The 24,621-nt window shown below is 51.9% G+C and overlaps 1 protein-coding gene across 3 annotated transcripts; it reads right to left on the bottom strand.

The window, feature by feature from the left end:
• Positions 1-501: 501 nt before the first annotated feature.
• Positions 502-23,953, bottom strand: LOC102425849 (arf-GAP with dual PH domain-containing protein 2). 3 transcript variants are annotated; one of them, XM_006107642.3, is made up of 10 exons: positions 23,817-23,949; positions 22,094-22,185; positions 17,513-17,592; positions 16,558-16,670; positions 11,824-11,970; positions 8,500-8,583; positions 5,747-5,809; positions 3,993-4,070; positions 2,606-2,834; positions 945-1,166 (listed from the first exon to the last, which is right to left on the bottom strand). In XM_006107642.3, exons 2-10 carry the CDS (start codon positions 22,180-22,182, stop codon positions 1,132-1,134), a joined length of 918 nt encoding a protein of 305 aa, XP_006107704.1. In that variant the 5' UTR covers positions 22,183-22,185; positions 23,817-23,949; the 3' UTR covers positions 945-1,131. The 3 variants fall into 3 exon arrangements, with proteins under 3 accessions (XP_014305135.1, XP_014305136.1, XP_006107704.1); XM_014449649.2 differs by lacking the exon at positions 2,606-2,834 and having other exon boundaries at positions 502-1,166; positions 22,090-22,185; positions 23,817-23,953; XM_014449650.2 differs by lacking the exons at positions 2,606-2,834; positions 22,094-22,185 and having other exon boundaries at positions 502-1,166; positions 23,817-23,953.
• Between the last annotated feature and the right edge of the window lie 668 nt (positions 23,954-24,621).

Consider the following 24,621-nt stretch of genomic DNA (forward strand, 5'->3'; position numbering starts at 1 on the left):
TGTCAAAAGATTAAAAAGGTTGAAAAATGCTGATCTAGATTCATCAGTTGCTAACATTTTACATAGCAGCTCTGTCTCTCTCCCCAGATATATTTATATTACGATTCATAACAGTAGCAAAATTAGAGTTATGAAGTAGCAACAAAAATAATTTTATGGTTGGCGGTCACCACAACATGAGGAACTGATAGTAACAGGCCAGGCTTTTCTCCCGAAGAAAGGGACTTAGGGAAGGGAGCTAGAGGAAGAGAGAGGGAGGCTGCTGGGCCCCTGGACTCAGCACAGGCGAGAAGGGGATCTAACCGAGTTCTGCCAGGTTAGATATAGTGTGTGTATATATATATATATATGTGTGTGTGTGTGTGTGTGTGTGTGTATATATATATCTGTATCTATATCTGTATATATGTATACATATGTGTGTGTGCTCCCTGTCTTCTTCCATATATATAGCACATATATGTGTATATGTAAATACTCTACATATACATGTACACATAGTTATTTTTTGCTGAGTCAGTTGTAGACTGAAAATTGTTATATTTTACTCCTGGCCACTTCAATGCATATCCCCTAAGAACAAGAGCATTCTCCTCCACAAATACATCATTATCACAGTCTTATAATACTGTTGGCTAATACACATCCATATTTAAATTTATGTCCTTTGTGCTGTTTTTTTAAAATCCAGGATCCAATCAAGAAAAACACATTGCCTAGCGTTGCTCTCTAGTCGCCTGTAACTAGAACAGTTCGCACACCACTCTCTCTGTCACGATGTTGACACTGAGGAGTCCAGACCAGCTGTTTTACAGAATAGATATGTCTATTTCCTCATGGTTGAGTCGGATTAAACTGTTTTGGGGCCAGCGTGCCACTTGAGTGATGCTGTGGGCGCCTTCCCATTGCAGTGCCTTCACTGGAGATGTCCTGGACTTTAAGACTGGGCCGTGGTGAGGCCCAGGGAGCCGGTGGGTAAAGGCCAAAGCTTTAGTCTTGGCAGAGTTCACTGCCAGTGATGGCTGCCAACTACGGGGCACTCCTGCTGGGTAACCAAGGCCGAGCTGAGAACGTCTCCTTCCCACCAAGAGCTCCCATGGCCCGTGGCCAGCCAGTTCCTTAGCCAGCGGGTCACCTGCTGCTGTGGCCACTCTCTGTTGATGCAGCTGCAAGGGGAAAAGAAGAGGGATGAGGGGGTGGCCGTGTCCATGCAGTCCTACAGGCTGGAAGGAACAGCGCACGGCAGGGGGGACCAGAATTTAAAAAAGGTCTGGAACCCTAGCCAGTTTGGCTCAGTGGATAGAGCATCGGCCTGCAGACTGAAGGGTCCTGGGTTTGATTCCGGTCAAGGGCACATGTCCAGGTTGTGGGCTCAATCCCCAGTGTGGGGCGTGCAGGAGGCAGCCAATCAATGATTCTTATCAGTGATGTTTCTATCTCTCTTTCCCTCTCTTCCTCTCTGAAATCGATAAAAAATATATTAAAAAAAAAAAAAGGTGAGAGACAGAGGGGACAGGCACCCCGAGAAGAAGAGAAAAGCAGAGAGTAAGAAACACAGAAACAGAGAGACTCAGACGCACAGGCCACGGCGACAAGAAAGCACCCCTGAGGTGCTTCCCCGGCCACTTCTGCGTCTGTTTCAGGGGCACTTCGCTCAGAGAGTTTGGAAAGTGAAGCGAGTTTGTTTACACTGGTCAGACTCAAAGGGCGCAAGGGTTTCTCCCAAGGGGCCATATGGGGTCACTTTCTCAGTCTGTACTTTTCCAAACACAGAACTTCCCCTTGGGCCCCAGAAGCCAGGCCCTGGACCAGAAGGTCCCAGCTCTAGCTCAGAACATCTCCCCTTTATTCACAGGGCTGTTGGCAGACAGGGAAGCCTGCATGTGACACCTCTGGGGTGCAGGGGGGAGCAGGAGAAGGGCAGGCAGGAGGGAGGACCCAGAGGAAAGGACACTAAAAACAGCCTTCCCTCTGTGAGTGGGGAGGAATCCCAAATCCTGGGAGCTGGGCCCTGGCCGGGTGGCTCAGCTGGTTAGCGTGTCATCCCAATATGCCAAGGTTGCGGGTTCGATCCCCAGTGAGGGCACAAATAAGAATCAACCTATGAATGCATGAATACATGGAACAACAAATGGATGCTTCCCTCTCTCTCTCTCTCTCTCTCTCTCTCTCTCCTCAATAAATAAAAACAAAAAAATAAAGAGAACCCTGGGAGCTGCCCCAGGGTGTGACCTTCGCTGATAGTAACAGGCCAGGCTTTTCTCACGAGGAAAGGGACTTAGGGAAGGGAGCTGGAGGAAGAGAGAGGGAGGCTGCAGGGCCCCTGGACTCAGCACAGGCGAGAAGGGAATCTAACCGGGTTCTGCCAGGACAAACTCCAGATGCTACTGGGGAAGAGCGCCTGGAGGAGGACCTTAGCGTGGACAGAGAGGGCTGCTGGGAATCATGGCCCCTGTCTGTTCTTTTCTTTGGCAGGAAGAGAATAGAACAGGCAAAGTCAGGAGCCATGACCCCGGTCTCAGGGCTCAGAGCCGACCCACGTGAAGAAGCCGCTGTCTGCCCACTGCCTTTGGCCAAAAGCACAATCCCAGGCCCTGCGTCTTACTGAGGAGGTTGAAGGATGTCAAGGGACGGGAGAGCACATCCCGGAAACTCTCCAGCCACTCGCCCTGCTCCTTCTCGCTGGGGCAGGTGAAGAGGAACCTGCGCTCAGGGGTGACGATGGTGAGGCCCGCTTTCCAGCGGTTTCCTTGGACGTTCTTGGGCAGGCCTTCGGACACCTCGTACCCCTGCTCCCGGCTCCCGAGAAACACCTGGCCCAGGTCAAAGGCGTCCTGGAAATAGAGGCCACCGGGTCATCAGAGGTCACACCTGGGGCACAGGGGCCCCTGCAGCCGCGACGGCCCCCAAACTCTATTTTAGAAAGAGGTGGTGGGCAGGTCTCTACTGGGAACTTTGGCGAGGTGGGACCCAGAATCTGAAAGGCTGAAACTGTAAGAGAAATCACACACATCATCTGTTCAGATGGTATTTAGTATCGCTCAGCTGGTTAGAGCATTGTCCTGATACACCAAGGTTCCGGGTTTGATCCCCAGTCAGGGCACAGACAAGAATGCATAAATAAGTGGGACAAATCGATGTTTCTCTCCTCTCACTCTCTCTCTCCCCACTACCCCTTCCTCTTTCTCTAAAATCAATTTTTTTTTTTTTTTTTTTTTTTTTTTTTTTTTAAATATATTTTATTGATTTTTTACAGAGAGGAAGGGAGAGAGATAGAGAGTTAGAAACATCGATGAGAGAGAAACATCGATCAGCCGCCTCCTGCACATCTCCCACTGGGGATGTGCCCGCAACCCAGGTACATGCCCTTGACCGGAATCGAACCTGGGACCCTTCAGTCCGCAGGCCGACGCTCTATCCACTGAGCCAAACCGGTTTCGGCTAAAATCAATTTTTTTAAACGTCTTTAAGAAGATTAATTTTTTTAGAAGATGATACTTAGTATTTATGGAGAGCTAACTAAGCCCCAAGAATGCCAGTGCTTTACAGATGGTGCCTCATGCAATCCTCATGGCAACCTCTCAGGAAGGCACTGCTATTAAGCCTTTTTCCGGAGGAGGAAACTGAGGCACGGAGAGCTAAGTACTCTGTCCAGGGACACCACTAAACGTAGCAGGGCCGAAACCGGAGCCCAGATAGCTGAGTTCTAGGGCCCTCCCTCCTAATCACTGCTCTTCCCAGCCTTCTGGTCACACATGGGCCCTGGAGACGAGAGGATGGAAAACACCCCATTTGCCTACATCGGCAGCATTTGGATCCACATAAGGGACTTCCTGCGGGGAAGTGGGGGCAGCTTCATGCAGAGATGACTAAGACACAAGCCAACATGGAGCTATGACCTGGCCAGGTGGCTCCAGCCTGCAGCCTCCCCACCAGCACTGACCCCACCTCCCTCTCAGGCGACCTGGGGCGGGGCTGGCAGTGGTTCTTACCAGTGGGTTCTTGTAATAGAGCAGCCTCCGTTCCTGGGGGTCCAGGGCAAACCACCTTTTCTTGAAAGGTTCTCTGTGCTGCAAAAGAGGGAACCTTGCGCCAGGGGGGCCGAGCCGGGGATGCACAGAGGTCAGAGGGCCAGGCTGGACTAGGCCACGGGAGCAGGCCGGTCCCGCTCCGCAGTCACCCAGTGCCCCTCCCTGAGGCCCTGGAGCTCTGAAGGCTGTGCCCACATCCTCGGCCCTGCTAGCGTCACCCTGCTGCCTGCAGGTGCGGCTGGGAGTTGGAAGAGGCGCGTTCCTCTTTCTCGGGCTGTGGACAAGGAGCCTCAGAAAGAGGAAGCTGGGGACATCAGAAACGGCTACTGCTCAGCAATGCTGAGAGCCCTGGCCCTGGCCAAAGCCTAACCCAGGTCAGGGGACGGGGCAAGAACCACGGGCTGTGCACTGGCCGCTGAAAGAAGGGAACGTGCCCAACCGGCGTGGCTCAGGGTTGAGTGTCCACCTAGGAACCAGGAGGTCGCGGTTCGATTCCTGGTCGGGGTCTTGGTCAGGGCTTGACTCCCAGTGTGGGGCGTGCAGGAGGCAGCCAACCAATGATTCTCTCTCATCCTTGATGTTTCCACCTCTCTCTCCCCCTCCCTTCCTCTCTGAAATCAATATAATCAATTTAAAAAATTATCTTTAAAAAAGAAGGAAACAAAGTGTGCAACCCTCTGACTAGCTCTCAAGCTCACTCAGGCTTCCTTTCACATTGATTGCTTAACACCTTTCCCGGTAGTTTTGTTTGTTTTTAATATATTTATATTGATTTCAGAGAGGAAGGGAGAGGGAGAGAGAGATAGAAATATCAATGATGAGAGAGAATCATTGATCGGCTGCCTCCTGTACACGCCCCCACTGGGGATCGAGCCTACAACCCGGCCATGTGCTCTTGACCAGAATTGAACCAGGACCCTTCAGTCCGCAGGCGGACGCTCTATCCACTGAGCCAAACCAGCTAAGGCTTTCCTGGTAGTTTTAACCACCATCCTGGCAACATATCACACCTTAAAAAAAAAAAAAGCCTGTGATACCGCCGCTTTGGGAGTGTCTTTAGGGAGCTCCTGCTTTCCCTTCCTTTTCTCTTCTCCTCCTCCATCCCCCCTTTCTCTCCTCACGCCACCGCACCCGCTCCAGCCAGACTGCTGACTTTGAGCCTCACCCCACCTTTACGCTGTCTGGGTCTGAGGTGCCCTCAGGCAGCAGGAGCCTCCACTGCCCTCCCTTTCCTTCGCGGGCAAGTGGGAAGAAGCAGCCGCTGAGGGGTTAGGACTGGTTTGCAAATGGGAGCGGAGGCGGTGCTTGTGCTGGGAGGGCCGTGCCCACGTGCCAAGCACGGTGCACAGCTGTGACTTCTCAGGCTAATCTCCGGCCCCTGACTCACGTGGACGCCCCAGCAGGGCCCCAGCACAGAGCGCCCGGTTGTGGAAAAGGCAAAAGCTGGTCCCCAAGGAGTCCCTTGCTTTCCCAGGAGCAGGGTCGTTTAGGGGGGTTAAGAGGAAAGCAGTGGAGGGTGGTGTTGATAAGGAGGGAGGATGCCCGGTGACAGGGAGAGGCACCTGCAGCAACACTGGCCAGCTGGCCCCTTGGTCCTTGGCCCCGGGAACTCACACACATTGGTCTACTTCCCTCCTTGTCCCACTTCCCACGTTCTGCCCGCCTGCCCGCTGGGCCAGGGGCCAGGAAAGCCCCCAGGGACCCGGAGAATGTACCTTTGGACCAGTCTTTTCCATGAAGCCTTGTTTGAGGTAGTTCCTGGTGATGAGGGGCACGAGCTGGGGAAAAAGAGACACGCACTGACCCCCCGACTCACAGCCCGGGGGGTCGGGGGTCAGGCTCCCCACTGAACTTGGCTGTGCACAAAGGGGAAGTCTGGAATGGGGAAGGATGTGTGTGCGCGTGGTTCACGGGGTTATATTTGGAACGTGGTGTGGATGCAATATTAATATTTCAACAGAGCCAGATGTGTGCGGGGCTTCCCAACACAGCTGAGTCTTGGTTGAAGAACTTAAGGAATGCTCCGAACCCCCCCCCCCAGGAGGTGGACACAGACGAGGCTCTGAGGAGACCCTCCTGTCAGGGTCCCCTATAGGTCTAGTGTGTATCAGGCTCTGGGAGCAATTCTCAGCCACCCCGTGAGGTGGTAGGAATTATCACTATAATGGTACAGTGGTCAAGGGTACTCCCAAAGTCACCCTGCCGGGAGGATGGAGATCTGGGATTCACACCTAGGGCTGGTGGACACCAGACAGACACACGTGGTCCTCCTGTGATGCCAGAGTATAAACACGCCTCTCACCGGGCCCCTGGCCAAGACCTGGTCATGGGTGGGGATTCTGACACAGGGCCCCAAGGAGGGGACAGCAGAGTGGGAACGTAGAGAAAGCTCTGGACCAGGAGTCAGGAGACCTGGGTTCTAGCTCCAGTTCTGACCTCAACTAGCCGTGTCCCCTGGTAAACCCTGCCTCCTCTCAGCCTGTTTCCCTCCCTGCAATCAGGAGACGGGAGGACGTGATCTTCAGGGTCCCTTGCAGCTTGCCCTGCTGCCCCAGAGACGCCTCCAGGGGTTGATGCTGACCTCCTGTGCTCCAGGGGGTCAACCTGGCAAGCCTAGGGCTTCCGACCACAGCCCAGCCCTCTGGGGGGGGGGGGAAGGGGGCTTCCAGAGCTCCAGGGCAGAGGCAAAGAGGAAGTGAGATCTGGGGAATAGGAATAGGAAGTCTGAAATGGAGAAAATTGTGAGCCAAACCCAAAAATATAAACTATACAACTTCCCTTCCCCTAAAACATATTCTACAGACTTTAATCCCTTCATTTGCAGAAAAAAACAGAGTCCCTTCTGCTCAACAGTCTGAACCTGAGCCGAGGCAGGGCCAGTCTAGGCCGAGGGAAACACCTCGCAGGAGGAAAGACACGGGGATGGAGTACTGTTCACTGTACCTCAGATGCCTTGGCTCACCTGATTCTCACAATAGCCCTGGGAGGTAGGTGTTGTCCCCATGGTGACAGATGAGCAGGCTGCGGCTCAGAGAGGTAAGGGGACTTGTCCTAGTCACACAGCTTCCCTGGCTTCAGTCCATGCATCCTCAGCACAGGACCAAAACCCCACGAGGACACCCAGGCTCCTGGCATCTGGATGCCTAAGTGACTGCCCAGGACCTCACACAGACATAGAGGAGGAAAGGCAGGGGGGAGATGGGCACATAGGGGTAGTCATGCAGATGAGGGAGGCGCGAGGACATTGAGGATGTTGGCCAACGACCAATTTCCTCTGCAGAGGTCAGCAAAGTTGGAGCGCTAGCTCAGATCCAGGCGGCCGGCCGAGCATCTGCACTTTGCCTTCCCTGCTCTCCAGTCAGCAGCCAGCACCCCAGCACCCTGCCCCCAGCACCCTGCACTCGCCAGTTCTGGGTGCTGCGTCTGCAGACCCGGAGCACCCTGACCCAGGCGGCTGCGGCCACTTTCAGAGGGTCACCATCTCGGTGCATCACTGGGCCTGGAGTGGACCCCCATCCCAGGCACTTGGCTCCCTGAAAAGTCTGGAATGAAGGAGTGTTTAGGTTTTCAAGGAGGACCTACCAGTTTGGAATAAGACAGCCCATCACTTACAAAATCCTCGTAGTGTAGGGCCTAAACTAAACACCCGATCATAGCACCTCGAAGCTGGGAGGGGCCCTGAAGATGAGCTCGATGAAGTGCCATCTTACAGATCTGGAAACAGGTGTGCAGAGAGGTGGGTCACACAGCCGGTCAGCCACAGAGCATCCATGAGAGCCCAGGCCTCCCTGGCTCCAGGCAGCAGCCTCTGCCCCACACAGCCCGCTTCCCCAGCCAAGCCTGAGAGAGGCACAGGATGCCCCAGACGGCTGGAGACAATCAACACGAAGTTCAAGGGCTCACCCGCTCCTTGGCCATGGGAGGCAGATTTTCCTGCCAGAATTGTAATGGGGAATTGCCTTCCCAAGACCAGAATATGAAGGGCAAGGGGGATGTGAGCGTGGGAAGAGCACATCTGATTATCCACTTGACCTTCCTGGGACTCAGTGTCTCATCAGCAAAATGGGAACAGTCACCCCCACCTCACTGCCTGCTACAGGACTACGAGATAAAAGGAATTACGAGATAAAGGGGCTCTAAAGCACTTTCTAAGCAGTGTGGCGGGGATCGTGTGCACCTTGTAGAGGGGAACGGGTCAGGAAGAAATGCCCGAATCCTGAGCCCTTTGACACCCGAAGGGGAGAGCCTGGCCTGCCTTTCGGAGGCCGCCTCGCTACGGGTGAGGCCCTTACCCCCAGCCTCCCCAGGAGGAAGCCTTTGGTTGCCCTCGGAGGTTCCCAACCCCAAGTCTCAAGGTCTTGCCTACAAACCAACCTAGTCTGGCCTCTGAGTGTCTTTCGAGGTCAGCAGACAAGGAGAGGAGGTGGCAGAGAGGAGACTCGGAGGTTGGGGTCCACTGTTAGCTCACCTCAGACTCTGGGAGCTCAGGAAAGGCCGCCTTTAGGTATTGCAGACGGGCTGCGCGGAGGGCATTGAACCAGTCCACTATCTCCTGCAGAGAAAAAGGCAAAGGACAAATGGACAGCCGGTGAGATGGGGGTGGGGGAGGGGGAGGGCTGAGAGTGGTGGCAGGAAGCTAGCAAGGTTTTCAGGTCTGTGCACGGGCATTCCACACACACACATTCCCCCAGTTCCACTGAGGGGCCTGTGGGCTGATCACAGGCAGCTTGGGGAACAATACCAGAGCCCCGGGGGCGGGAGGGGGGCGCCCAGGCCTCACCTGAGCAAGTGGAAGCCACTGGCAGGGAGGTCTGGAGCCGTGGGAAAGGCCCAGTGAACTGCATGGGAGTTATGCAATGGCCGAGGACAGTCCTTAACATTTTCTCACCGGTGTACGAGTCCCTGAGGATCTTGTTACAGGGCAGCTGTGGGCTCAGTGGGTTGGGGTGGGGCCTGAGAGTCTGCATTCCTAGCAATCAGCGATGTGATGCTGGTCAGTAGGACACACTTTGAGGAGCAAGAGTCCTCACTGCCCTAGCCGGTTTGGCTCAGTGGATAGAGCGTTGACCTGTGGACTAAAGGGTCCCAGGTTCAATTCCGGTCAAGGGCACATGCCCAGGTTATGGGCTTGATCCCCAGTGGGGAGCGTACAGGAGGCAGCTAATCAATGATTCTCTCTCATCTTTGATGTTTCTATCTCTCTCTCCCTCTTCCTTCCTCTCTGAAATTAACAAAAAATATATTTTAAAAAAAAAGTTCTCACTCAGATGTCAAAGACCGGTTTTCAGGTGGGGGCATGGGCACCTGGGGGTGCTCCTCCACTGGGGGTGCTCATTGCTTGGAGGGCAGCGTAGGCCGAAGCCAGCTTGGACCTTCTGCTGTCACTCCAGGAGAATGCACTGCTCAGCTGTGCGGGCACCATCACCTCTCACCAGGTGGACAGCTCACCAGCTGGCTCTGCCCCTGCTCTGCTGCTCCCTGATTAGTCCTCCCCGCCCGCAGCCAGAGTGATGTTCGCTTTGCAAGTCTCTTGAGTCCAAGATCGAGTCCTCTCCACAACCCTCAAGAAGAAAATCTACGCTCTTTGGTCTGACTGACTTTGCCCTCTGAGTTCCTTCCATACAAAGCCATTTGCAATCTCAACACATTCTGTTCGCTCCTCCTGGAACTCTATGCCTCATCCACCTCGCTGCCCTCACCCACGCATACGGATGGCCTAGAACAGTGGTTCTCAACCTTCCTAATGCCGCGACCCTTTAATACAGTTCCTCATGTTGTGGTGACCCCCAACCATAAAATTATTTTCGTTGCTTCTTCATAACTGTAATTTTGCTACTGTTATGAATCGTAATGCAAGATGTATTTTCATTGTTACAAATTGAACATAATTAAAGCATAGTGATTAATCACAAAAACAATATGTAATTATATATGTGTTTTCCGATGGTCTTAGGCGACCCCTGTGAAAGGGTCGTTCGACCCCCAAAGGCAGGGGTCCTCAAACTTTTTAAACAGGGGCCAGTTCACTGTCCCTCAGACTGTTGGAGGGCCGGACTATAGTTTAAAAAAAAAGTATGAACAAATTCAGCAACAGGCAGCAGCGGCAAAAACACCCGGCGGGCCGGATAAATGTTTTCTGTGGGCCGCATGTGGCCTGCGGGTCGTAGTTTGAGGACCCCTGCCCAAAGGGGTCGCGACCCACATGTTGAGAACCGCTGGCCTAGAACATTCTACTCATCCTGAAGGTTAGTTTAGAGGTTGACATAGATTTTTGCTCAGCTCAAGCCCTGCCTCCATGAGAACTGCCCCACCCATTCTCACCCACCCACCGCCCAGCCACAGTTGCTGCGATGATCCCGCCCCTTCTTGGCCACAGCAGCTGGGCCAGGGCTGGACCAATGCTGGACGGGGCTTATGAAATGCTTTCTCCCAGGAATCTGGAATTGGGAGGCAGAAAGACTTGTTCAGGTAGCTGCAGTGCCGCACTTTGATGTAACTGGGTGATTGAGTAATTCATTTGAATATGATTTTGAAAGAATGAAACATAATTACCCTTTGTCTCTCCCAGGTTTGTTCAGAGTTCTAAGCTCTCTCTCTCATCCTGGGAGTTACAAACCTTTGTGTGTCTCGGGCACTAAGGGAATGGGCCCGTCCCAGGAAAGACCCGGCCTAGGCCTTCACTTTGGAAGGTCTCTCCAGTCACACCTTGGGGCCAAATCCAACCTGCATTCGGTTTGTTTGGCTCCTGCAGTTTTGTTTGTTTCAATCCTCTGCACAGGTTTCCTGTTTGCCACAGCCTCACAGCTGTCCACGTCACCTTCAGATCACCTGCCTGCCTCCTGCTGGCGTGACTTTGCGGCCCCTCGCTTATGCCCATCTCGTGGAGAAACTGGGGTATCAAGGGAAAGAGCAGAATGGCCAGACCTAGGTTGTCAGATGCTCTACAATAGGGCAAGTGGGAAGGAGTCAGGTACCATAAATGTCAGAGACCTTGGGCACCGCAGCGAAAGTCCTCGTAGCAGTGATTGGCACGGGGTGGGGGTGGGGGGGTGGCCACCAGTGTCCAGCCAGTCTGAGCAACAGAGAGAGCCCACCATGGACTGAATGAGAGCCAGGGTCTGATTTCCTGGACCTTTAAGTTGTGCTTCTCAAACTTTAATGTGCATAAGTATCACCTTCGGATCCTATTAAAATGCAATTTCTGCAGCTCGTGGGGGGCCAGCGTGGCTCAGTGGTTGAGCGTCGACCTATGAACCAGGAGGCCATGGTTTGATTCCTGGTCAGGGCACATTGCTTGGGTTGTGGGCTTGATTCCCAACGCGGGGCATGCAGGAAGCAGCTGATCAATGATTCTCTCTCATCATAGATGTTTCTCTCTCCCTCTCCCTTCCTCTCTGAAATCAATAAAAATAGTAAAAATTTTAAAATAAAATGCAGTTTCTAATTCAGTAGGTCCAGGGTGGGCCTACACGTCGAGAAGCAAGGCCCCAGAGTGCACTGCTGCCGGATCTTCTCTCCGTTCCTCCTCCCGTAGTCGGGATCCTGGTGCCACCTGGACTCGCCATCCCCGGGCACAGTCCTTCTGCTGATGGACTCCCCTTGGTGGACGTGAACCGTCCACACACACCCACTCTACCTGTCAGGTTCCTCTCTCTGATCTCACTCTGCCTTCCTCACACCTCTATCTCTGACCAGAAGGTGACGCTAGGTTTAGGCAAACAGTAGCTGCAGATCTCAAGAGGGTTAGTCGCTGGGCCTGCAGAGCCCTGGGGTGCGAGGCCAGGCAGCTCACCTTGCCGCTTTCGTGATACACAAACAGGTTCCTGATGTGGCCCTCTCTCCGGTAGGTGATCTGCAGCCCGTGGGGGTTGCCTATCTTCTCCGTCTGGAAGGTGGCATTCAGGTCCTTGATGTGGATGACAGCTTTGGGGCTTTTACCCTGAAAGAGAGGGAATGGATACTCAAGATGCCGACAGACAGTCCGCAGGGAGTCGTCTTATCTCCTTCACCAAGGCCTCGAGCAGACAGATAACCAGCCTGTAACTTTCCATGGGTTTTCCCTGTTCTTGCTCTGATATTAGGACACACGGATGCTCCTGCTGTCCTGTGTTCAGCCATCCCACCATTCCTGCTTACTCGGCCTGGCCTCTCGAGTTGGAATGGGGCTTGGAAAGGCCTTAACGCAGGACTTTTCAAAATTTTAGCCATGGAAGTTTCTCTGAAGCAAGTCATCTGTGGAAGCCACCCAATAAAATAAAGCAGATAAAAGCAGATGTGGGGTACTGGCTGGTCTCAGGGTTCTGAAACAGTGCAATCACTGATTCATGCTGAGCAGGGGAGAGAAAAGAGTGCTTTCCTTCAAAATCCGTAAGAGAGAAAAATTATAACAAACACCGGGGAGCTGGGGGAGCCATTGACCCATGTGCCTATTGCATTTAAATAAAAATAGCCTTGGCTGGTTTGCTCAGTGGATAGAGCGTTGGTCTGTGGACTGAAGGGTCCCAGGTTCGATTCCGGTCAAGGGCATGTACCTTGGTTGCGGGCACATCCCCAGTAGGGGCGTGCAGGAGGCAGCGGATCGATCTCTCTCATCGATGTTTCTAACTCTCTGTCCCTCTTCCTTCTTCTCTGTAAAAAATCAATAAAATATATTTTGAAAAAAATAAAAAATAAAAATAAATAAATAAATAAAAATAGCCTTGGCTGGTTTGCTCAGTGGGTAAAGCATTGGTCTGTAGACTGAAGGGTCCCGGATTCAATTCCGGTCAAGGGCACGTGCCTGGGTTGTGGGCTTGATCCCCAGTAGGGGGCATGCAGGAGGCAGCTGATCAATGATTTTCATCATTGATGTTTCTATCTCTCACCCTCTACCCTTCCTCTCTGAAATCAATAAAAATTTTTTTTAAAAAGACAAGAAAAAAATAAAATAAAACTTCAGTTCTTTACTCAGCCCCATTTCAAATGCTCAAGTAGCCACTCGAGGCCAGTGGCTAGGGTATTTTGTTGTTGTTGTTAATTCTCACCCAAGAACATTTCCCCATTGATATTTAGAGAGAGTGGAAGGGAGGGGGAGCGACAGAGAGAGAGAGAAACATCGATGTGAGAGAGATACATCGTTTGGTTGCCTCCTGTACACGGCTCCATGATGGAGCCTGCAACCAAGGTATGTGCCCTTGACCAGGAATCGAACCCAGGACCCTTAAGTCCACAGGCCAACGATCTATCCACTGAGCCAAACCAGCTAGGGCTAGTGGCTAGGGTATTGAACAGGGCAGGCATAGAACTGAAGAAAGTCTATTAACAGTCTTCTCTAGAGGGAAAGTTGGTCATATCTATTACCATGCTGAGTGTTCTGCTTTGACTCACAATTTTGCATCTAAGAATCCACCCCAAGGAAGTAATTGCATTTCTGTGCAAACATGCATGCCAAAGATGTTTATTGCCATGTTACTTACTGGTATACTAGCAGAAAAAGAAGTGTTTTACATGTCCATTATATACTTAAATCATGGTACATCCACACAATGAAATACCACAAACATTTTTAAAAGACTAATTTAGCCCTCACCAGTTTGGCTCAGTGGATAGTAGAGCATCGGCCTGCAGACTGAAGGGTCCCAGGTTCATTTCCATTCAAGGGCACATGCCCGGGTTGCTGGCTCAATCCCCAGTAGGGGCGTGCAGGAGGCAGCCAATCCATGATTCTCATCATAGATGTTTCTATCTCTCTCTCCCTCTCCCTTTCTCTCTGAAATCAATAAAAATATATTTTAAAGTAAATTTAAAAAACTAATTTAGATCAATATTACTAGTATGAAATCCATGAGAAATACCAAGTCCCAAAACAGGATGCATAGTAGGAACCTACTAAAACAAAGAAGGGTTCCCCTTCCCCGCGATTCTCACTAACACTTGACATTGCCAATTTTTAACATTTTTGCCAATATGATGGACTTGAAATTGGGCCTCACTGTGTTCATTTAATCAGCTATATTGAGGAATAATTGATAAACAAAAAAATGGTACTCATTTTAAGAGTACAGTTTGATTTTGACAAGCATATATTCCCTTGTAACCACGACCACAATCAAGAGATTCAACATCACTGTCACCCCAAAAGTTTCCTCTGCCCCTTTACAGTCCATCCCCATCCACCCCACCTCAACACCAGGCGATCACTTACCTACTTTCTATTGCTTGTTGTAAAATTTCCTATACATGGAATTATGTAGAACATACTCTTGTATGAGGCTTCTTTTGCTCAGAATTCTTTTGCTCAGAATAATATTTTTAGATTAATCTACCTTATTGCATTTTTTAGTAGCTTGTCCCCCTTTATTGCTGAGTACAATTTGTTTATTCATTCAGCTGTGGATGGACATTTGGGTTCTTTCCAGGTTTGGGCTATTATAAATAAAGCTTCTATGAACATTTTTTTTTTTTGGATTTATGTTTTTGTTCCACCTAGAAGTGGAATGGCTGGGTTGTGTGGTTAGGTATACATTTAACTTTATGTAAAATTGCCAATGCCCTAGCCAGTTTGGCTCAGTGGATAGAGCATCGACCTGTGGACTGGAGGGTCCCAGGTTCCATTCCGGTCTAGGGCACATGCCCGGGTTGTGGACTCGATCTCCAGTGGGGGGCATGCAGGAGGCAGCCGGTCAATGATTCTCTCTCATCATTAATGTTTCCATCTCTCTCCCTCTTCCTTCCTCTCTTAAATCAATAAAAATATATTTTTTTAAAAAATAAAATTGCCAAATTGCTTTCCAAAGAGGTTGTATTATTTATGGATGAGAGTTTCAGTTTCTCCACATCCTCGCCAATGCTTGGTGTTGTCAGCCTGTTTAATTTTCGCCATTATGGTGGGTGTGCAGCATCTCATTGTGGTTTTGGTCTGCACTTCCCTGACTGCCAGAGACATCAGCGTCTCTTCTTACCCTCATCAGGCCTTTTGGTTTCCTTTTCTATAAAAGGCCAGTCCATTTGCTTTGCCATTTTTCTAATGGACTGTCTTTTTCTTCTTGATTTGTAGGTTGTTGTGTGTTTTTTTTTAAATATGTTCTGAGTATCAACATTTTGTTATGCTGAGATATCTTTTGAGTTTCACTTTCTTTACACTTTATTTACTTTCTTGTATTACCCCAAAGTTTTACATAAAAATGAGTTACCTTTATAAGTTAAAATTTTTCCTTTTTTGGGGAAAGAAATTAAAAAGACCAAAGGCAACTTGTGTTATTTTTAGACTGTTTTAGAGTAAACAGGCTTAGGACTGAGAGAAGGATCCACTTTTCCCAACCAAAAATGAGGCTCTCCAGGAGACCAGCCCCCAGCGGCTGCTGGGGTTCAGTGGCCCCTCCTAACTCTGCTCCACTTTCTCTTCCTGCCTCTTGTGCCTGCACCATTTTTCAGGTCTTTAAACTGAAGACTAATAAGAAATCCCTACTCTTGCCCTAGCTGGTTTGGCTCAGTGGATAGAACATCGGCCTGCAGACTGAAGGGTCCCAGGTTCAATTCCAATCAAGGGCACATGTCCAGTTGAAAGCTCAATCCCCAGTAGGGGGCGTGCAGGAGGCACCCAATCAATGATTCTCTCTCATTATTGATGTTTCTCTCTCTCTCTCCCTCTCCTTTCCTCTCTGAAATCAATAAAAAGATATTTAAAAAGAGAAAAAGAAATCCCTACTCGCACTTGGAGGATAAATACTCTTCATCCCTCACCATTTTTCACTTGGCCCTAGACTGCGGCCATGCATCGCACAGGTCCATCTAGGAAAGCAACAGGGGAAATACACAGTAATTTCTACGTGTAGGAAACCGAGCAAGGTGAAGGCCAAGTGCTCAGAGCCTTCTGTTGGTCACTCCCTCACAATCTCATCTATTTCCCTTCTTAGCACTTCCTGCCACCTGATATATCATATGTTGATGTTGTTTGATCACCACCTGTCTCCTTCCACTAGCATGAAAGCTCCGAGAGAAGAGGAGCTTTGTTTAGTTCACTGCTGTGTCCCCAGTGCCTACAATAATGTCTAGCATATAGTAGGTGCTCAATAAATATCCCTTGCGTGTATGAAGAAATGAAGTCAAATCAAGTGATTATCAAAGGCTTACTCATGCACCAGTCAAAGCTTATTCTAAGTCAGCGGTTCTCAAGCTGTGGGTCGCGACCCCTTTGGCGGCCAAATGACCCTTTCACAGGGGTCGCCTAAGACCATCCTGCATATCAGATATTTACATTACGATTCATAACAGTAGCAACATTACTTATGAAATAGCAACAAAAATAATTTTGTGGTTGGGTCACAACATGAGGAACTGTATTTAAAGGGCCAGAAGGTTGAGAACCACTGTTGTAAGTGAGCAGAAGGTGTGTTTTAGTGGGCTGGACTGATTGTATCACCAAGGGAAAATGGGATGTGGGGCCTGAGATCACCCACAAAACAAGTCACTATTGATTAAAGAGCAGACCTCGGTGGGTGAGAGCCCAGTGCGCGGGAGGGGACCCCTGCCGGGTCTGGCCTCTTACCTCTTCCTTAGTGTAGTACTTCAGAAGGCCTTCTCTTGCCAACAGGACAAATCTCCTCCTCAGGAACTGCGCGTTGTCCCTGCCCCGCTTCCACAGGAACCCTTCCCGGTTACCTGAGCCACCGAGGACGACAAAGAGTGAGCACCCACCGCCTTAAGACAAACAAGCAGCTCACAATCCTCATAGGGTCTCGGGGTACAATGAACCTCCCGCCGGCTGCTAAACTGTCTCACATCTAACGAACGTGGCTATTTCAGATGCGGGGCACGGGGGTCCTATCTGGGGCCAAATTTCCAATGTTCTTCCTTGGCTGTTTCTTAAGAAGGCACAGTACACCCTTACGTAGGCTAAGTACTGAGACACTGTACCGATGATTTCCCGTGGACATCAGCCTGGGGGCGCTCTCCAGAGCGCAGGAGTAACGCATGCCCTCTAGGCGCCTGCGGCTGGAGAATGCCAGGTGCTCCTGGGAGCTGGGAGCGTTGAGCACTGGCTGCCTCTGATCCTCAGAGTGGTTTTGTGCACTTTGCCCTCCGGGTCGGTGTCAGCCACAGGTCCAGGGCCACCGAGGAGGTTGTGCCTTGCACAAGGGCATGAAGGAGGGCGGCATCCGGCCCATGCCCCTTACCGAGCCTGTGCCACACCGGGGGCTACAGGAGCCAGGCGCAGGGGTGTGTTCCTGGTGGGTGAGCCTCCCTGCAACTCACAGGAAGCACTCTACACCCCTGCGGCCCCGTAAAGACGTGCAAACATGCTTCCTGTCCATTCAGACCGCAAACCCCACCAACTGCTGTGTTGCCATTTCAGAGGCAGAGGAACCCATGCCTGGGCCTCTGTGGCCAGAGTGAGGGCAGCAGATAGCTCTTGGCTGGACCTCGCTTCTAAGAATCAGGCACTTTGTTTTCTAGAACCTGCTGCAACAGAGACCTCGCAAGGTGACGAAAATTAACCGTACCTGAGAGTGAGATGGTTTTCCCATCGGCCATAAACTCCTGTCTCTCATACTTAGCTCGAATCCACTGTTCCTTTAAGACCCTAGAAAGAGAGAACCTCCGGTCAGCTGTGTCTGATACGTGCTCTGCCCACAGTAACTGTCTGAGGCCCCGCAGCTGCAGGCGGGAGCGTCACACAGCGGCCTCGCTGCCTGCTCAGGCTACCAGGGCTTCTCAGCCGCACTGCTGTTACCCTTTGGGGCTGGACAGCTCTGTTGTGGGGACTGTCCTGTGCACTGTAGGATGTTTGCTAGCATCTCTGGCTTCCACCTTCTGGATGCCAGTAGCTCTTCCTCCCCGGTGATACCCCAAAATGTCTTCAGACACTGCCAGTGTCTCCTGGGGGAACCATATCCCCCAGTGGGCTGTACGAAAACCTCTGGGCTATTCTGATGCCAGCCCGGCCCTCCAGGTCAGTGAGACTGACACCAGCTCCTCTGGATCGTCTACACTGCCGCCTCCACTGCCGCCTCCACTGCTTCCTCCACTGCATGCTCCCAGCTTAGGCCAGGAGGCCAGCAGCCTCTTCCTGGGCCTGCCCATGAACTCGGGGCATGGCACACCGGACGGAGCAGTGGTCTTGGAGTCTAACCATCTGGGATCTGGTCCCACTCGACCATTTATCCACTGTGTGATCAAGAACAAGATACAGTAGGTCCTCGGGTTACGTCGGAGATCCGTTCCTACAGCGACGTAACGCAATTTTCGCCGTAAGTGGGAACCCACCTACGTCACTCACATGGAACACATACACAGCAGTAATGAAGTGAAACAGTAAAAAAAAAAAAAAAAAAATTAAAAGGAAGATAACAATTCCTGACCTTTACTTGTGGTAAATAAATAATAAGAAACATAAAGCACATATGTACATACATCGAAATGATGGAACTTTTTTTAATAAATAAAGTGGGAGATGCCACATACCACGAAACGACGTACGTCGGAGTCCGACGTAGCCCGAGGACTGCCTCTGAACTTTGAGAATATCCCAATAATATTATTCCCTACCCGACCCCTTAAGGGTAGCCTTTAAATGTATATAAAGGGCGTAGAGCCATGCTCAGCACAGAGCCGGGTGGTTTGATGTTAGCCCCATCAGGGTACTGTCTTCCATGACCCCGTGCAGAAAAACCATGCAGCCAAAAAGGAGACTTAATTCAATCAGTTGGTTCTCAGATAGAAACAGCAATGATGAGAGAGAATCATTGATCGGCTGCCTCCTGCACACCCCACACTGGAGATTGAGCCCACAACCAGGCATGTGCTCTGACTGGGAATCAAACCATGACCTCCTGGTTCATAGGCTGACATTTAACCACTGAGCCACACCATCCGGGTCCGAGGTTTCTGTGACCTTTTCCCCACAACCACAGGGAATGGGCTAGAGCTGGGCACCTGGCCTAACTGGTCAATCAGAGCTCTGCCCAGGGCCGCGTGGACCAAAAGGAGCAAGACTGAGAAGGGAGGTGAGTTAGAAGCGCTCTCTGGGATCAAACTGGGAGCTGGAGCTGGGACCTAGCCGTGGTCTGGCTCCAGCTGCATGAAGAAGCCCGGCTGAGAGAGAGAAGCGGGACTGAGAGCCAGAGAGGCTGCTGGTGTTTGTCCTGGCTTGTCCTTCCTGGGGCGGCTCCACCTCTGTCCTCCCTGCAGCCTGGTCCCCAGAACCCACAGCATCTTCTTTCTAAGCTGGTTTAAACTGGGTTTCTGTCACTTACCATCGAGAGTCCTATCTAGCTTTTCGGCGTTTGCCTTGGAGGAGGCTTGGGTGCAACTTTCTTCAGTTGTTCCCGATCTGGGGTCACCTGACAGACACCAGCCGCCTCCGTCAGGCTGCCCAAGTTTGACCCCAAGGAGGTCAAAGTCATCTATCTGAGGTGCAGCGGTGGGGAAGTCAGTGCCAACTCCGCCCTGGCCCCCAAGATCAGCCCCCTGCGTCCATCTCCAGAAAAGACTGATGGTGGCACTGTCAAAGCAGCCTCGGGCAGTGATCGGAAGGGTCTGCGGGTCACAGTGAAACTGTCCGTTCAGAACAGACAGGCCCAGACTTAGGGCCTCTGCCCTGACCATCAAAGGCCTCAAAAGAACCACCATGAGACAGAAGGAAGCAAGAAGACAGGAAGCACAGTGGAAATACCACTTTTGATGAGACCGTCAACATTGCCCGAAGATGCGGCACCGACCTTTAGCTAGAGAGCTCTCTTGAACCATTAAAGAGATCCTGGGGACTGCCCTGTCTGTGGGCTGCAATGCTATTGGCCACCACCCTCATGACATCATAGATGACATCAACAGAGGTGCCGTGGAATGCCTAGCCAGTTAAGAACTACAAAGGGTCGATGTTTCTCTCTCATCGATGTTTCTAACTCTCTATCTCTCTCCCTTCCTCTCTGTAAAAAATCAATAAAAAAATATATTTAAAAAAAAAAAACTACAAAGGGAAATATTTCAATTAAAGATCATATGACGACGACAACAAAGAGTCCTACCTAATGCACAGTCCTCACCAGGACATTGAGGAACCCTGAGCCACAGGATCAGAGCTAGGAGAGGCAATGGAGACTGAGGCCCCAATCCTGGTGCTGGGAGTGGGGAGTTTAGAGGACTTTTAGGATAGGAGGGAAGAGGCCATTAGTATTCAGCTAAAGGGAGTTAAAGCACAGGCCTGTTGTTAGAGTCATGACAAGCAGTGTCTGTGTAGTGTGGGCAGAAGGCCTAGCACACAGTAGGTGCTCACCAAGTGCTCGTTCCCTTCCCCTTGGAGCCAAGGGCTAAGTGGAAGAGATGAGGCGAGAGGATCAGGCCCTCAGGCCTGACACATCCCTCTGCGGGGCCAGGCACTAGGCAGCATTCTGAAGCTGACACTGAGAAATGGATTAAAATTAGCATTTCAGCCCAGCCAGCATGCGGTGGCTCAGTGGTTGAGTGTCGACCTCTGAACCAAGAGGTCATGGTTCGATTCCCAGTCAGTTCATATGCCAGGGTTGCCGGTTCTATCCCCAGTGTGGCGTGTGCAGGAGGCAGCCAATCAATGATTCTCTCTCATCATCAATGTTCTATCTCTCTCTCGTCCTTCCTCTTTTAAATCAATAAAACTATATTTTAAAAACAAACAAACTAGCATTTCAGGTGGTGTATGAGGTTTTTACATAAATTATTTCATTTAATCCACCACGACGCTCTGATGTAGGCATCATTACCCAGATTTCAGAGGCGAGGATGCCACGAGTCAGAGAGGTTTGGTAACTTGTCCACCGTCTCACAGCCAGGTCATGGTAGACTTGGCAACAGAATGGAGGTCTCCCGAGTCCACAGCTGTGCCTCCCCGGCCGCTGGGAAATCGCAGGCCCCCCAGGGATGGTTGTGTCATTTGTGCCCTGTCCTAAAGCATCCTGCTGTGAGGCTAGAGGACAATGTAGCTGAAATGCAGCCGGCTTCCTGCAAGCCATGTCCCCATGAGGTTGCATCTGCTCGGAGGGACAGACACACCCATTGACGCAGGTGCTGTCTAGCAGCCCTGACGGCGGGGCTGGGTCCCTGGGAGACAGGTTCGGGCTCAGGCAGTCAATCTGCAGAGGTCTGGGGTCACTAGGTACCAGTGTCACACGGACCCTCGCCTCCAGGTCAACTGAACCCTCCTACTGCTTCACAGATCCTCCCCGGACCTCCCCACACCCTCATTGTATCGGATTTTCTCAATGTCATGGTTCAGTACCCCGACCCTGGTATCAGATGGGCTCGTCCCAGCTTTGCCTCTACAAACCTCAAGTTTTCCATCTACATCATGGGGGTGATGGCAGTGTTTATCGCATGGGGTTGTTAAGAGAATTCAACAAATTAATGCACGTAATTATTTAGCACAGGGCCTGGTATATAGATAAAGCTCAATAAATACTAGCAGCTACTATTGTTTTTATTGTTAATATTTAGGGATCTGGGGCCCAGGCGGCTGCTTTGGGACAGTCCTAAGCATAGCACTCCATAGGAAGTAGCTGAAATAGATTTGTTCTATTAAAATACCAGTGTTTCGACCTATCTGGTTTTGCTCAGGGGTCCTGGGTTCGATTCCGGTCAAGGGCACGTACCTCGGTTGTAGGCTTCATCCCCTGCCCTGGTCAGGGCACAAGCGGGAGGCAACCAATCAATGTGACTCTCATCAATGTTTCTGTCTCTCCCCCTCCCTTCCACTCTCTCTAAAAATCAATGGGAAAAAATATCCTCAGGTGAGGATTAACAGAACAATAAAATAAAATACCAGCGTTTCTCTTCTCTATCAAGTTAGCCACCACCTGTGAGAACATCAGAGGCAAATGGGGCAGATAATAGAGAAAATGCCCCCTTTCAGAGCGATGGAAGCTGAGTCCCAGAGGGAGGAATTGACCACCCAAGCAATAAAGGTAGAGAAGGCTTAAACTAGGTCTCATGTGTTCTCCGTAACAGTACCAAACCCTTTCCTGGGTCCACCTGCTGACCAGGCCCATGGACGAGACCACCGCAGGCAAAGACCCAGAGGTGGGGTTGGGGCCAGGAATCATGCACTCACTCACAGGCAGTCGCTGGCCTGAGGGATGTAATAGAAAGCGGGGACTCTGGCTTCATACTTGGCCTTCACACGGAGGTTCCCATTGTGGGTCATAAACTGCAAAACAACAGCAATTTGATGGTAATATTAGAACTTGCAAAATATGAAATGAAACCATGGTCTACCCAGAAGGCCGCTGTTCTCACTGGCTCCTCCGCTGAGTCAGGAGACAGTCGTAGGGGAATTTCACACTGCCCACCAGAATTAACCAAAAAATAAAATACCAGCGTTTGCTAGAAAGGCCAGAGCAATGTGGTGCTGGAACAACTACGCCTCATAGAGGCAGAGTGACCACAGTTCACTTGATCCCCTTAACCATTTTAATATTACCATCTCCATTTTAGAGGCTCAGAGAGGTTAGGCGATTTACCCAAGGTAACACGGCTAGTACATGGAGAGCTGGGATTTGAACCCAGGCTGGTCTAACTCCAAAGCTCATGTTCTTCCTCCTACCCCCACACCACCACCCCCCCCCACAGCTGGCCAGGACCCCCAGCAACAGTGCCCGCAAGTCTGTAGGCAGTACAGGTAGCTGAAGACGCAAGTCAATGCTGACCCCCTAGAGTTCTAGATCAGGATTATCACTGGGCTCTTTGACACCTGAGAGACCCAGAGACACATGGGCCAAGAGTCAGCACGCAGCAACAGCAGTGGCATATATCTGGGTGAGGGCAGTGTGGGAAAAAACATCAGGTTTTTCATAGAGTGAGCCCTATTCTTCCCCCCTCCCCCGCCACCGTCAGGGGCCACTGAGCTATATCACTGTATACACAGGATTTTCCAGGGGGCTTTGGGATCTTGGGCTTCACATCCCAGCTGGCCCACTCCATTCACGGGAGGGCGCCCTGGGGCAATACTTAACCCCTGAGCTTCAGGGAGCTCACCTGCAGCACTGGAGGTACAGTATGCGGCACAAACAAATAACCTTTGGGTTGCGAGTTTCCTGACCTTCTACGCTAGCATGTAAGCTCCATGTGGACAGATTTTGCCTTGCTCGCCTTAGCTGCTCCAGCACATGGTGGGCATCCAGTAACTAAGTGTTGAAGGAATAAGTAAAGCATCTAGCCCAGCGGTCTAGCACAGTGCCTGGCACACAGCGGGCGCTCAGAGACCGTGGGCCTGCTTCCCCAACAGTCCTGAAATCCTCCGCCAACCAGCACAGTTTAGGGCCGCCTGCTGTCAGATGGTGTCCTGGCCAAATTGGCATTTTCCTCCAGGCTGAAGGTGTCCTCCATCACCATAGGTCAGCGGAGCCAAGTAGACCCCTTCCTGGCTAGGGGGGCTGGGAGGGCGAGAACAGACTCAGGATACTGGACCTGGGATGCTTCCGTTCCAGTCCAAGGCTTCAGCTAATGAGAACAGTAGCTGCTAACTGACTGGTACTTTGTACCTGCATTGAGCCCCGTTTAATCCTTACAGCAGCCTGTGAAGGGGGGTGGCGGGGTGTCCCCATAACACAGATGTGGAAACTGAGGGTCCACAACTAGGGTTAAAAAACCAAGCTCAGGGCCTCCCCCTCCTAAATAAACAAGTGAGGACGCCAGGATTTGAACTCGGGGCCTCTGTCTCAGCCACAGGTCTGATAGGCTGTTTTCTTTCCCGAGTGATGCCTCTCCCTGGGCCTGAGTCCTTCCCTGTAAAATGGGGGCGCCCTGCCCCCCGCCGCCGCCCCCTGCGCCCCTTGCTACCTCCACAACACTGTCGTCCCAGAAGTCCAGCCTCAGGGACTTCACTTTGCTGATGTCTGGGAAGTTCCGGTGGACGCCGGAGCAGTTCAGGCAGATGAAGACGCCCAGCTTGTAAGAGGCCCAGTCGGGGTCTGCGGGCGAGAGGGCGGCAGCCGGACTAGGTGGGGAGCTGGGCGAGGACACCAGGGCTGGCCTCCCGGGGCGATGCGCGCGCTGGGAAACCTTCTCCCCGGGGCCCCCGCCTTGGGGGCACCAAGAATGCCAGCATGGACGCGGGTCGCCGCGCGGGAAAGACCTTGGAACAGAACCATCTGGAAGGAGTTCTGGGAATCGGGCAGGAGGCTGCGGCGCGGGACGCCGGAACCGAGAGGGGAGCGCGGTCCGCGCGGAGCCAGGGGGAAGCCTGGCTCCGGGGCTGAGTCAGGACACTCCTACGGGAACCTGACACTTCCCACCGGGTCCACCTCCGCAGTTTCAGAGGCTGCGGGGCAGGAAGGTGGGGAGACCGGGGGCGCCTGGGGGAGCGGGCTGGGACCCCTCGGGGTGTGGATGTCACGGACCAGTGCGTGGAAGGTGGCGTCAGGGGCCGAGGTCCGGGAGGTGAGGGTCTGGCCGGGAAGGCGGGTCAGGGCCCCCGGGTCCGGGATCGGGGGTTGGGGTCCGGACGGGGCGGGTGAGAAGAGGGCGCAGGGTCCGCTTGGGAGAGTCGCGCTCGGCGTCTGCGGGAGCCTGGCTCCGAGGGTGACATGGGGTCCAGCGGGGCCCGCGGACCCGATCCAGGAGGGGTGGGGGTCTGGCGGCTGGG

The sequence above is a fragment of the Myotis lucifugus genome, unplaced genomic scaffold, assembly GCF_000147115.1.
Source record: "Myotis lucifugus unplaced genomic scaffold, Myoluc2.0 scaffold_1314, whole genome shotgun sequence".
NCBI classification, from domain to species: Eukaryota; Metazoa; Chordata; class Mammalia; order Chiroptera; family Vespertilionidae; genus Myotis; species Myotis lucifugus.

What these genes read in the sequence shown, in the direction of transcription:
- LOC102425849 (XM_014449649.2), bottom strand. Translation starts at nt 22,145, where the DNA reads ATGAAGCCAGAGTCCCCGCTTTCTATTACATCCCTCAGGCCAGCGACT. An exon ending in TGGAAAAGACTGGTCCAAAG is followed by an intron (nt 4,071 to 5,746) that starts GTACATTCTCCG and finishes CCTCTTTTGCAG; the next exon opens with CACAGAGAACCTTTCAAGAA. An exon ending in TCTATTACAAGAACCCACTG is followed by an intron (nt 1,167 to 3,992) that starts GTAAGAACCACT and finishes TTCCCCTTGCAG; the next exon opens with CTGCATCAACAGAGAGTGGC.